The sequence below is a fragment of the Zymoseptoria tritici genome, chromosome 3, assembly GCF_000219625.1.
Source record: "Zymoseptoria tritici IPO323 chromosome 3, whole genome shotgun sequence".
In the NCBI taxonomy this organism is placed as follows: Eukaryota; Fungi; Ascomycota; class Dothideomycetes; order Mycosphaerellales; family Mycosphaerellaceae; genus Zymoseptoria; species Zymoseptoria tritici.
The window spans coordinates 2,466,461-2,479,536 of NC_018216.1; the positions used below are offsets into that span (position 1 = coordinate 2,466,461).

A 13,076-nucleotide genomic window follows, 5' to 3' on the forward strand; every position below is an offset into this window, starting at 1 on the left:
ACGGCTTACTTCGATCGTCAGCCACATGCAAGCTCTCGACGAAGACTTTCTGACGCCTTCCATCATACGAATCCGGAACCGAAATCGCTTTTCAATGGTTCACCGCCGTGAAAAGGCTGCGTCCCGGACCCTCGCCATGATCTCTATCCTCAGATCGTCTGCCGCCATTGGGTTCCTGACCAGCGCCCGCGCCTGCCTCACCCATCAGCCTCTCCTCACGACTATGACCACCTCCTGAATTCATACCATTGACCGCACTGCTTCTCGCGCTGCCGGGCATGCCGACGGGCGGCGCGCCATACGGACTGCCGTGTTGTAATGGAGGAAGCTGATGTGAGCGTGATGACTCGTTGTGACTGTGTCGTGCCTCATCATGCGAATGAAATGCGGGACCGCTTGCAGCTGCAATGTTCGGGTCGGACGGATGTCGTGATCCAGATGGTGTGTATGCTGATGTCTGAAAGGTATTGCTCGGCGCAGCTGGGTTGCCGGGATGTCCGGAGGTCGGTCGTCGGCGCTTATCACGGTGCGGTCTGTCTGGTGGCGGTGTCGCCATTCCCTCTTCTCCACTGCCCTCACTGCCATCCACATTGGTGTCCATTCGCTTCCGCAGCTCGTCGAGGAGGAAAGCTCGCTCGAGGCGCATCTTCATTATGGCTCGATCGAGTCGCACTCTTCGTAGACGTGCCTCATCGTTGGCGGTTTCGACCTCGTTCAGGCGGCGTTTGAGGGCGATGCATTTGCGGTAGTATGCTTTCTCTACGCTCGGCGCGAGAGGCGTGCCCTCTGGGACTTTGTCAGATTGCATGGCCTGCGACGGCATTTGCTGGTCAGATGTACCTAGTAAATTTGCCATCGCGGTCGCAGTGATACTTTCTGTGGTGTGGTGCTGCAGAAGAGGCGGTCGGAGTCGTGGTAGATGGGTGAGGCCAAAGAGGTGTTCACAGGTGGAACAGCAGAGGTACGAAGTAGAACGCGAGCAAGGGTGAGCACGCTGGCGTCACTAGCGCGCAAAGTGGGTCCATACCAGCTGCAAGGCAAAGACGTGCATGCACATGACAAGAAGCTCAACGAGCCTGTGTCACCAGCAAGTCACATACGGTGATGCGAGTTTGGAACTTGCGCCGCATCAAATCAAGAGAAACAATGTATCCTTTTAGCCAGCGTCGTCAATGCAATAAGTCTAACACGTCTACGCTATGCATCCGCAACATGGCCACACCGAACGCCAACCCCCACTGTCATGACATTAATCAATGCCGACCTGGTCCCAACTCTGCACTCTCAGACCCAGTTTCGGTGCCTCAATGATATTGCTGAACCTGCCAGCCCGTCCACTCCCTTGATAGGGAACGGCCAGACCGTCTTTGTTTCGCTTCGCTGTCGAGTGTTTCCTCAGCTTCTTCCTGGCGACCATGACTGGTACTGAGCTTTTCGTGACCAGATAATTCGAGAAGCTGCCCAACAAAACACCCTTTACTGCACTTCGACCTCTCGAGCCGATAATAACCAGTGTGGGTGATAGAAAATCGATCACTTCAGTGATCATATGGCGAGGCGACTTGCAGTGGAAGACTTCGACCACAACGCGGACTTGCAGGCGAGTCTTACGGAGAAGCCGAACGCATCGCTCGGTGACGCCTTCAAGCGCTTTCCGCCGCTCAGTCTCGGCAGATGAGTAGACTCCTCGGCTTCTGCTCCGCCCGTCTGCGCCTGAACCACTTAGGCTAGTCTTCGACAGCGGCGATGGAGCGGATGGTGCATGATTGACGGCGGGTAAGCCCTTGACAATAGCCGCCGTGTCCTTTACACTATCAGCTCCATGCCCAATCTCAACACCTCCCTCGCCATGAACACCGACTGATTCCTCATCCGCTGCATACACAGCGAACAATGTGTCGCCATCGCGAAGCACTGTGCCAATTGTCCACTCCAGTGCATACTCGGCTTCCGGAGACATGTCAGTCGCGACGAGGTACATGCGTTGGCGTTTCCTGCCATCTTCGGCTTCCTGTTGAAAGTGCTCAAAGTCTCCACGGATAATCTGCCGAATGACGCGATGAGCTGAAGGAGTGCTGTGAACAGCCGACATCGTCAACGTCAACCTTTGCGCAGCTCGCAGCTCGATCTGCGATTCATCGTCGGAGTGCAGAGGGGTGGTAGCCCCTGAAGGCGCTGAGTCGAAAGCAGTCGACGGATGCACTCTCCGTTTCGCGCGCCAGCCTTCCCTCATGGCTTTCATCTTTTGGTCTTCAAGGAACGACAGCTTGCTCTCGCCTTTGGTGGGATCAGGCTTTGCACCGCTAGCAAATTGTACGTCTCGCTCAGAGTCCTCGCTGTCTTCGCGTACGTTGGTGGCTTTTCCAGAGGTGGTTCTACCAGGTTCTGGTCGCTTCCTACCGCGGCCACGCTGGCTGTCGTCTCCGTCAGTGTCATTGTCGTTGTCTGCATCGGCATCGCTGTCGCTGTCCGGCTGGTCGGGCTCAGGCGGATCTTCCTGCAGCCTCGCGCCGCCATCATCACTGCCGATACTGGCTCCGCTGGCATGTCGTTGATGATGACCGATAGAAGTAGGACTATTCGGGACGCTTCCAGTGCCAGAAGGAGCGGGCGATTTGGGTCGTCGCGGATCGTTTGCCCCCAAGTCTCCGGGAAGTGGCCCTTGCGCGGGTGACTTAGGCCGCCGCTGTGCGTCTGCTCCGGGCGCTGGCGATTTTGGTCTTCGCGGATCGTTCGCGCCGAGATCACCGGGAAGTCTGAATTTCGAAGTGCCATAGACTGAAGCCATGGCGCCGGGCCTCCTGCGATCCGGGAGCGCATTTCCAAGGCGATCGAATCGTGGACGAGGTGAGTAATAGTCCTCTGCCGCGCTTTGGCCATCTGCTGGAGGCGACACTGGAGGCGATGCTGGAGGTGTTGCGGGAGGCGAGAGGCTGCTTGGAGAAGGATGCGCGCCATGCGCTGCTGTCGTTTGCGCATCTGCCGTCGATGGCGCGACAGGCGTGTTCTTTGCAGCCTCCTCATCAACGACGATTCGCACAGGTGGCTCCGGCTCGTCGGCCATCTCAAACAAGATTTACGCTCGAACGCTGTGTTGTTTGAGAGTTTGCCGCAAGGTTTTGGCCTGCCCCGTGCGAAATTGCTTCAATGTTGATTGGCTGCGTTCCTGAATCTCGCTGTGCTGTCCGTATTCGACGCTCAGGAGGATTTCGATGTCGCCAATGGCCCAAAGACAGCTGTGCGTTTGCCGTTGCAGTCGTACTTGCGTCGTGTCTTGTGGAGTACGTCAATTGCCGATGCCTGTGAAGTGAAGATGGAGGGGTCTAGGTTCCCCGGCTCGGCTTCATCGCTGAGCACAGATCAGAAAGCGCTCCAAGATCCTCGCTTGCAGATCTCTCGTCCCTTGGCTTCATGGTTGCTTCTTCTCTTCTTCTTGAACATCGCCAGGTCAGTTACCTTCGTATGGTACGCTCAACGACATGACTCTCCGACTGTTGGGAAGACGACGCTCACAACGGCACGAACACCCACGCTCTCGTCTGGACCCGGCCGCGCGAAAGTTCAACTCAATCAGCGACATCAACACATACGCAAGATGGAAACGTGGTGCAGATACTTGCGGGTCATGGAAAATATCGTAAAGGAGTGCGATGCTGTCACCGTATCGTGGACTACATCTTGGACGAATTTTTGGCTCAACTTCCTTTCAACTCTGCGGTGAAGTCGACCATCACGCTCTCTTGTACAGCTACCTCCGAGCTTCTTGTTGCATGATCGGAACGCGGCGAGAAGATAGGTCGCCGCAGGTCTCACCGCGCCTCGTGCGTGTCTGCTCATCAACCACTTGCAGAGCATCGAATCCTTCAATCCGGAAGCTGAACAGTCGCGGATACTGCTCACGACTCAAGCTTGGCGCCATTGCAAACATGAGCTCTGTCGCTGAGCAAACGAACTAGTGAGCATCGTCAAGGCATCCCATGTCAGTGATTGCAATTCAGTGGTGGTGCATCCTCCAAGCAAAGGCATGTGTTGGCCTGCAAAGGATAGCAACGGCGGGCTCTGCCTCACAAAAGACTCTCTGTTCAACTTTCGCACAGAGCCTCCGGACCTGATGTCGGCCTATATGACTAAAGACAGCCCAGGTCTGCAAATGCTCGTGCCCTGGATTGGTCCTAGCTGACCAGCTCAGCTCCGGTTCGTGCTGGACAGCCCGGGATTCATGGCAGCCAGTGCATACTGACTCAGTTCGACCTCCGTCGTGAAAAATTAAAGACAGCAACTCGGATTCGGGAAACGAACTTTGATCTCGATTTTTAACGGGTGAGGTCTTAATACCACCTATATGTCGCTCAGGCGATGCGATACGTAGCTTGATCACTGTGAGAACAGGTCGCTGCTAAGTCCACCCTATGGATCCCGATGGAGCAGAGGTTGTCGATGCGGTCGGCACCGACGATGGCACACTAATAGGCATTATTGGCATTTTAACGACGATGAGCAAGATGTGGAGAGCCGAGAGTCTTCAACGAACACATCGTCATTGTGTCGTGCCGTGCCGGCATCGGTCCGCTCAGGTACGATGTGAGCCAATCCAGACGTCGGACTCGTTCACTTGCAGCTCTTGGCGAGGCTTGTTTCCGCTATATGCTTCGGCAAGACACCCGCGTAGCAGCAATTCACGTTGCACGCGGAGCGATGACGTTCTCTGCTGCACAGAAGCATACAAGAATGGCCAGCGTGGTCTTTTGGACATTCTATACCTCGCAATTTACCACATCCGAACGAAGCACCCCCACCATGAGAAATACGTTCACCTCTCTAGCGTTGGCCGCTGCCGCGTACGCCCAAGAGCAAACCTATACTTTTGAGAACCAGACAGATCCCGGCTTGTATAGAGACCCTCTCACAGCTGGCCCGTCTCCTGAACTCATTCATCTGTACAACGACCAATGGCCAACCGGTATGTCGAGCGAGCGAATGCTGTCAGATCCAGACTTGCTAAGTACCACCAGGCGTCGCTGTATCGCGAAATGGACGCATATTCTCAAACTACCCACGAGCTCTTGATCCGAACAACACTGAATACACCGTCGCCGAGCTTTTCGCCAACAACACTGAAAGGGCATACCCCAATGCCACTTACAACTTGCCTCCTAGCGGCTTGGTCGACAACTCCACCGGAACGCCCATGTCCGTTGGCAATGCGAGCCATCTGACCGGCGTGCAAAGCGTCGTGATCGACGGTGCCAATCGGCTCTGGATTTTGGACACAGGAAGGACTGCAATCTCCGATGGAACCATTCTCCCAGCCAGCCCGGGGGGAGCGAAGCTTGTTGGTGTTGATCTGGATACTGACCAGATCTTCACCACTATTGTATTCGATTCCAAGGCCGCTCCTGCAGCTTCGGTATGATTGCATGCTTGTCGCAACATCGACTTCCGCGACGAGTCGCTAATGACTCGCAGTACTTGAACGACATGCGCTTTGACCTCTCCTCGAACCTCACAAAGTCAGGCCAAGGAGTCGCCTACATCACCGACTCGTCTCCTGAAGGCCAAAACGCCATCGTCGTTGTCGACCTCGGAACCGGAGAAGCCTGGCGTCGACTGGTGCTCCACCCCAGTGTGCAAGCCAATGCTGGCTTTGTCCCCACGATTGCAGGATATCCTGTCTGTAAGTCTGCCCTCCAGAGGACGCTGCGTTGTCAAGTGACCTCGCTGACCGCACTTCAAAGACATCAACCAAACCGGAGACGAAACGGCCACGAACGTGAACTTCGGCGCCGACGGCATCGCTCTCTCGGCCGACAATTCCGAACTCTACTACGCCACGACCGGCGGACGCGAGCTCTTCTCCGTTCCAACCAAGAACCTGCTCGACCGCTCCCGCAACGCCGAGCTCAAAGCTCGTGGTGCAGTCCAGTACCACGGCGAAACGGGCCTCAAAGATGGCATGGACACTGATACCAACGGCATGATCTACGCCGGCAACATCGAAGACAACGCCGTTGCGTACTTTGACCCTGCGACCGGTCTTCTCAACACGCTTGTTCGTGACCCGCGATTCGTCTGGACCGACTGTGTGTACTCTGGATTCGACGGATACCTTTACTTCACCCAGAACCAGCTTTGGAGGCGGCCGCAGCATTGGTTTGGAGAGGAGAGGCGGGTGATGCCTTATGCGCTTTTCCGTGTGCCGCTACCCAATGGTGGCACGAAGATTGAGCAGGATGCTCCGTCGTCTTAGATATGTTCTCTGGAAGAGCGATGCCAGGAACGTACTCGCAGGCTTAGTGCTGTGTTGCTCGATATGGACTTGTCGTCTTGTGACGTTAACATGTTCTCTTCTCGTTACAGCTAAATCGGCCAGGTCCAATTCGTGACGGTGATGAAATTCAAGGAACAATTGTCCACGTGCGAGTGACCTCCGTGACGGTAGATCTATCTACAGCATGATGATCGACTCCTCGACACGAATGAAGCACGCCGCGGAAGATTTCAGGCTGGCGGCTTTTGTACTTTGCGAAGTCTGTATGAATCGATACTCTTCTTCGTTTCATTTGACGTCCAACTCTAATAAGCTATCCACAATTCCTCCGCTGAGTACCAGCTCAACCTACAACCCTCTTGCACCCCGCCTGCTTCCCTTACCCCTACCGCCTCGTCCAGCGCCACTCGCGGACCTCACATTCTGCGGCCTACAATCTCTGCAATACCACTTGTCTTCTTCACTCGGCGCCTCCCTGAGTTCTGTACACGCCAGATGGAACCACTCCCGCGGACACACATCATTGTCACAAGCCACCATCTCTCCATAGCTCCCACGGTTACAGTAACAATACTTCGGCTCGTCGGGATCGTCAGGATCGTGCTCGGAGTCTTCGTCGTCGTCTATCAGGCCTGGATCGCCAACGGCGACATTATCGTCTGCATCGTCGTAATGCTCCGTGTGTTCGGGTTGAGGCGCTGCGGCGGCTGCCACGACGGCTGCTCGTTCAAGTTCAAGGGCGTGCTCGCGTTCGTTGCGCTCATGACGTTCGCGAAGGAAAGTCTCCTTTGCACGTTCGCGCTCTCGCTCCCGTTCATTCTCGCGGTTAGTGTTGGAAGAGGATCCGCTCGCTGCACCGCTGCGGTTGTTGCGTGTAGTAATGGTAGGTGGAGGAGAAGCCGGTGGGCTAGATTCGCGAGAGTCTGCAGCTGGCGATAGGCGGAGAGTGTTACCACGGGATACAGGCTTTCTCGTGATGGAACGTTGCGGCTCGCGCTCCATTACGGCGGCAGCGGAAAGCTCCTCTTCCTCTTCTGGCTCCTCAGCATCGACCGCGCGTTCCTCGTCATTGGAAGAGTCGTCTGTGTCTCGATGTCTGTCCAGATTGGGGCTCTTGTTGAATGGCGCAAGCTGTTTGACCAGATGGCTGTTGCTAGCGTTCCTCCTGTGCTTGCCGATACCTTGCATCTGCGGTTCAGAGGAGCTGGAGTCGCGACCCTCGCCCCTGGGCCTCCTCACACTCCTGCTGCGGAACATCCCTTCGCTTGTCGGGATTGCGTTCTCCAGGCGTGGAGTTCCCACTTTGGAGCCACGGCCGCTGTTCTTTCCCTTGTCCGAATCTGATCGCGATACAGCTGGACGCTTCTCGGATCCGCGACCCTGCATTTCGATGTCTTCACGATCCAATCTCTCGCTTGCTTCCTTGATTTGCCGCTCGACCTGTTCTGGTCTGGTGGGCTCATCGTGCTCCTCGGTCGTCTCGTGGACTTTTCGGCGTCCGTTCGTCTTCTCACCATTGCCGTTGAGTTTGCCAGCTGCGGAGGTGGGACGACTTGCACTGCTCTCTTCACCCACGAGCCGTTCGTGGCGCAAATTCGTCGCCGCGCTACTCTGTCGTACTCTTGAACTCCCAGGCCGCGCGCCTGGGGGAGGCTCCATATTCAGCGGATTGAACGAAGATGCCAATGGACTGCTTGCCAGCATTGGACTATTCTGCGCAGAATTCGCCAACTTCTTCTTCGCCTGTGTTGGCGCGGGTTTCGCTTTCGCCGCTTTCTTGCCTACTGGCTCTGCGACTGCGGCCGGAGTGCTCCTGGGTGTATCCCGTACGCCTTTTGCGCCTCTTCCTCCTGCCGATACTGTGCGCTCCATCGCAGGCGCACCCATAGTCTTTTCAGCCTTCTTCCTCTTGGTAGGAGCTTCGCCGTTGGCAATACCCAGTCCTGTCGCAGCTGCTGCCGCGGCGGCCGCCTTGCCCTTAGCAACTTTTGCGAGCTTCCTTGGCTTTTCATCAAAGTCGGAGTCCGCCGCGTGCTCGATTCTCTTCCCTTTGCCCTTGTCTTTTGTGGCCTCTCTCCCAGCAGCAACTCTTGCTTGCGCTATCTCTCTCTCGTGCAAGATGTTTGCCGCATCGGCCAGACTGTGGGTCGCAGCTACATCCCTCTGCTTCGCCGCGCCAGCACTGGTGACCTGTTTCTTCTGACGGTTGTCGCTGTATGCCCAATGCGTCATGCTGCCGAGCCGCGCTTCTGCACTAATCTCTTCGTCGATGAATGGCATGACGGAAGCGATTCTTGATTCTTGCAGTGCAAGCATCCGGTTCGCCTCCGACAAGACAACATTCTTCTCGTCCAAGTTTCCTAGCATACTGTGCACGACCATGCGCAGATCCGAGTATTGCCGTCGTCTTGCCTTGTCATCGTCCGTCTCTTGCGTCTCTTCTCCGTTGACCGAGCCATTGACCGACGGCTGCGCGCTATGTCTTCCTGCCGCGCCATTGACAACACTTGGATTCGCGCTCCCACTCATGCTGTTGTTCGCCGTGAAGCTCAGAAGGCCTTGCACTCCGCTGGCGCTCGCAATGCCGTTGGCGGTCTGCTTGCGAGCAGGCACAGGAAGCTCGATCAATCCATCGATAAGCTCTCCGAGCTTCTCGTTGGGCCCATGGATCTTCGCTTCGACCTCTTTCATCAGGGTGAATTGCTTCATGACCTCTTTTGGCAGCGCGGTCACAGCATCGGAGAAGAATTGCAACGCTGGGAAAAAGCCTGGAGGCTGCTGAGGCTGGCCATTCGAGCCCTCAGCCATCGTGGCATCGTGGTCGGCTGCGAACGGACGGGCGTAGTAGTTGGCGGGTCGTGTAGCAGAGACTCGGATTGCACGCCCCGTGGTGCGTCGAGGCGGTGCGCTATTCTGATGGTTCATGGTATGGGCGTTGCTGGTGAAAGGATCGGCCGTCATAGTCGTCGCCGCGGACGACTTTCGCATGTTGGATGCTGGAGGCATGTTGGTTTGACAGCTCTGCGACGCGCTTCGTCGAGGATGGCGGAGAAGGATAAGCTCTGGTGGGGAGAGCGAGATAGGAAGGGTCACAGAGTTGGCCGCATGGTGATGCTACATCGGGATGTCGTGGAAGCACTGTGTAAAAGGTCAATGAGAGTGATGTCGTCGTCGCGGTGGCAGCTCGATGTTGGTGCATACTTACCTTACTAGTAGGATCTCCTCAAGTGTGCGGAAACGTTCCGTCATTTGGTCAAGGGCAACGTCATTTGAATGAGGCATCAAAATGCTAAGGCATCAATACTCACTCTCACTCTCACGCAGATGAACACATTTTCCTGCATACCAGCGACACGTCTCCACCGAGCAAATCTACCTCGAGTGAGACGCGCTCCCGGCAACGGCAAAAAATTCAGCTCCACGTGCACATGAACAGCCTCGTTTCGGGCAACTCGCGCAGCCCATATCCCTCCGACTCCTGAATGCTTTGAGATCCGCGGCGGAACGCTGCAACAGCAATGTCTGCGGCGCTGACGCCCACCTTTTCCATCACGGCAGTATCGTCGACCACATGACTTTGAGCCTTGTGACGTACGTAGATCGCATCACACGCGAGTTCCCGCATGATCGACTTTTGATGGTGAAGCAGAAGATCTCAAAACCGAAGGACAGTCGTCACCATGCCTCATAGTCTCCCGCTGCCATTTCAATAACGACCAAGAATCACATACTTGCAAGCGACCGTGCTCGATCACAAGCTGAGAAAAGCTGATCATACCACATTCTCCATTCGCCAGACTACTCGCTCCGACTTGTCGTCCTCATTGCTCACGGCCGGCTACGACATTCCATCCATGAAACTGCTTTGGCAATATCATTCAACGAGTTCCGAAGACGTAAAATATACCGGATGCAGACACTGGACACATCTGGGTCGCACGGCCACAGAGCATCTCCATTTTGGGCAAGGCTGCCGATACGAAGGTTGGCAGAGATGCTCGAAAAGGTGCTTCCAACCAGTCTCGGTTCCATTTACTCATCGCACAATGATCCGAAAGGCTTTCTTCGGCGCGGTAGATCATTCGGTGCAAAGAGTACCTTGGGCCATGAATCGGAGGTTTGTGGTCGTTCGTAACCAAAGGTAAAACCTACCGTTCGGCGCGATCAGCGTACCAAAGGTTCATCGGTAGACTTTGAGGTTAAGCATATAGAACTAGTGACCCGGATTTCATGTTCACCTATGCCGAAGACGTTGACAGACCTCACCTGGGATACAGATGGCGTCGATGCATTGTTCGATTCACTGTCCATTGGACATGGCCAGGTGGGCATCAAAACCGTGATCGATTATTACGTTGCTTGTGGCGATGTCACTACCGATCCTCGATGGCCGAGATTGATGAGCAGCTCGTGAAAAATGTCATCGCCATTGGACAAAGCAGAGCTCCTGCACCGACCGAGCCGCTCGCTCCAATCGTCGTCAAGTGAGAAATGATCTACAGACCGCTCACAGCAGGCTGCTCACCGACTGATCTGATGTGGGGCGCACCGGCAGTGATCGCGATGCAGTGAACACAAAGGTGTGGAGACGCAAAATGCAAGCTGGCGGTGCTGCATCTCTTACGACATACGAACATCAACGTTATTCTCAAGTCGTTCGCTTCGAGGAGGAATGGGAAGCCGCATCTGACATACCTCGTACTGCCGTCTACAACGGACAGCGACTCCGATACAGGCCACTCACGGCCTGCACCTCAGGATGTACATGACTGCAGGCTGACGGATCTCTAAAAAGACACCCAAGATCTGCCTCTCGACCACGGTACGAGCAGCTCAATCAACCTGGAAAACGAAAAGAAGATCCCAGCAGGTCGCGTGGTTGCCAGGTGGATATTTTTGCTGCAGCATGCATGAACGTGGGGTCCGCATTGACGACATATCTGGCTGCATGTCGACGGTCGCACACACTCGAGAGTGACATGCAGCTCGCTTACGACTCTTTCCTGCGAGCTTTGGAAAATGACGGTCATGTCGTACACGAACGGGTGATCGCATGCAGTGGAAGCGAGGCCACGAGAGCAGAATGCCATTGTGTGATGGAAGATACTCGGGAGGTGTTCCAAAAGAAGCCCTCGATACGAAGTGGAGACGACAGCATGCTCAGCCATGCTGTACTCACATCCCTGCGTCCATCGACTTCTTCGAGATTGGGTCGATTGTTCCAAGATTGATCATCGAGTCATGATCCAGGGCTCAGGGTTGAATCCCGCTGCGATCATAGCTTCTCATCATCCATGAACTCTCGGGAATTGTTCCCTTGTCGATTGAGACCAACAGTCCGGTTGTTCCCTTGTCGATTGAGACCAACAGTCCGGCTGAAAACTCTGAAAGATCATTCGGCCGTCCTTGCAAGGTCTTGCAGCACGTCATGCCTCCTGGGTAGGACAGTCATGTAGGCAGGCGGGTTGAGTATGTCCCAAGGAAGCGAGTGCGACGAGTCGATAGCGTATCATACGTCGTGAACCGTTCGCCGTATGATTTGAATGCTGTTCTGAACAATGTTGGTCGCACAGGTCTGGCTGCTGTCATCCCCAGAGCCCTTCGATGGCATGATAAATTGCAGCCGTGTTCCCGGTTCGTCCGTGACTTCTATCGATGTTCCGCGCGTTCCATCAGCCAGGATCATGTTCTTAGCGCCCCCTCGCTACAGCGTCGGACCTGGTAGCAGGGGTAGTCTATGAGCGGAAGTGGAAGACTTTTCGAGAAGACTGCCGAGATGGTAGCGGCGTCTCTTGCATGAATCACGAATTCAGTGGACAGCCTCAACGCTGCATCGTGGACTTGACGGGAGAATTTCACGCACTCCTGTGATTCGAATTCGCTTTCCAAACACCAAATATGTGTCCCCTTGCCCATGTCGATACCGAATACTCTCCCACCAGCTATGCTGGGATGTGAGGCGCAAAGAAGGTCTAAAACAACCACGCTAGCGGCGGCATGAGGTGGCTGTCACACGCATTTTGACTGGCAGTCAAGGAAGGTGCTGGTTTTGGCATTGTTGCGTCCATAGATTTTCTTTGCGCGACCCTACCACGCGACAGACATGCCGGCGAGAACGTGTGAGGTCGCACGGCACCCGCCAACGACGGCGAAGCGCAGAGAGACCTGTTCTGTGCCTCCTTTGCTGTAGAGAACATGCAACCAAGCAATCACAGTTGTCCGCCACACGCGGTAGCTCGGTCAAACAGTGGGTCGGTCAAATCGAGGTACCTAGGTACCGCGAGACAATTCCCGCTGTCCCAGGCGGTCTTCACGGATGCAGCGTCCACTTTATTACTCGTGGTAGGGCAAAGTAACATCGATCAGCCGCACCGCCGCCCTGTAGGGCAGACCATGTTGCCAGCCTCACAGGCAGCGAATATGCCTGAGATACTGCGAGTTTTGCCCGGCAATAACGAGGACTTGGCCTGCAGTCAAGCGCAACGGCGGCAGTTCGGAGCAAATGGCGCGCGATATCGTCACTCTCACCACCGTACAGCGCTGGCGTGCAGGACGACTCGAAGACCTTGCAGCACGGTGAGCGTGGGACACTCCGATCCATTGGAGAGTGACCGTCTGCGGGTTGGTGGGTGATTCCAAGCAAGTCGATTGCTCCACCATTGAACGCACGTCGGCGTTTGCAGGGATCCATGCCTCTCAGTCCACTCGTGCCATCTCAGAGTGCTAGGGCAAGCATGCATCATCATCATTTGACGCGAGGGCAGTGATGGTCTCTGCTGTCGTTCGCCCGAGCGGCGGAAAGCGAAAG

General features: G+C 55.5%; 3 protein-coding genes across 3 annotated transcripts; 1 reads left to right on the forward strand and 2 right to left on the reverse strand.

Annotated features, from left to right (window-relative positions):
- Positions 1–91: 91 nt before the first annotated feature.
- MYCGRDRAFT_108739 (uncharacterized protein) lies at positions 92–3,271 on the reverse strand (the record flags this gene model as incomplete). Its single annotated transcript, XM_003854261.1, has 2 exons — positions 92–826; positions 1,265–3,271. The coding sequence occupies 2 exons, from the start codon at positions 3,062–3,064 to the stop codon at positions 92–94; spliced, it is 2,535 nt and encodes an 844-aa protein (XP_003854309.1).
- A 1,526-nt stretch (positions 3,272–4,797) lies between these two features.
- MYCGRDRAFT_108740 (uncharacterized protein) lies at positions 4,798–6,247 on the forward strand (the record flags this gene model as incomplete). Its single annotated transcript, XM_003853920.1, has 4 exons — positions 4,798–4,960; positions 5,013–5,407; positions 5,467–5,674; positions 5,736–6,247. The coding sequence occupies 4 exons, from the start codon at positions 4,798–4,800 to the stop codon at positions 6,245–6,247; spliced, it is 1,278 nt and encodes a 425-aa protein (XP_003853968.1).
- Positions 6,248–6,700: 453 nt separating this feature from the next.
- MYCGRDRAFT_31220 (uncharacterized protein) lies at positions 6,701–6,859 on the reverse strand (the record flags this gene model as incomplete). The annotated part of the gene is made up of 1 exon (XM_003854260.1): positions 6,701–6,859. A coding segment is annotated over one exon (159 nt), but the record flags the coding sequence as incomplete, so codon positions are not given.
- Between the last annotated feature and the right edge of the window lie 6,217 nt (positions 6,860–13,076).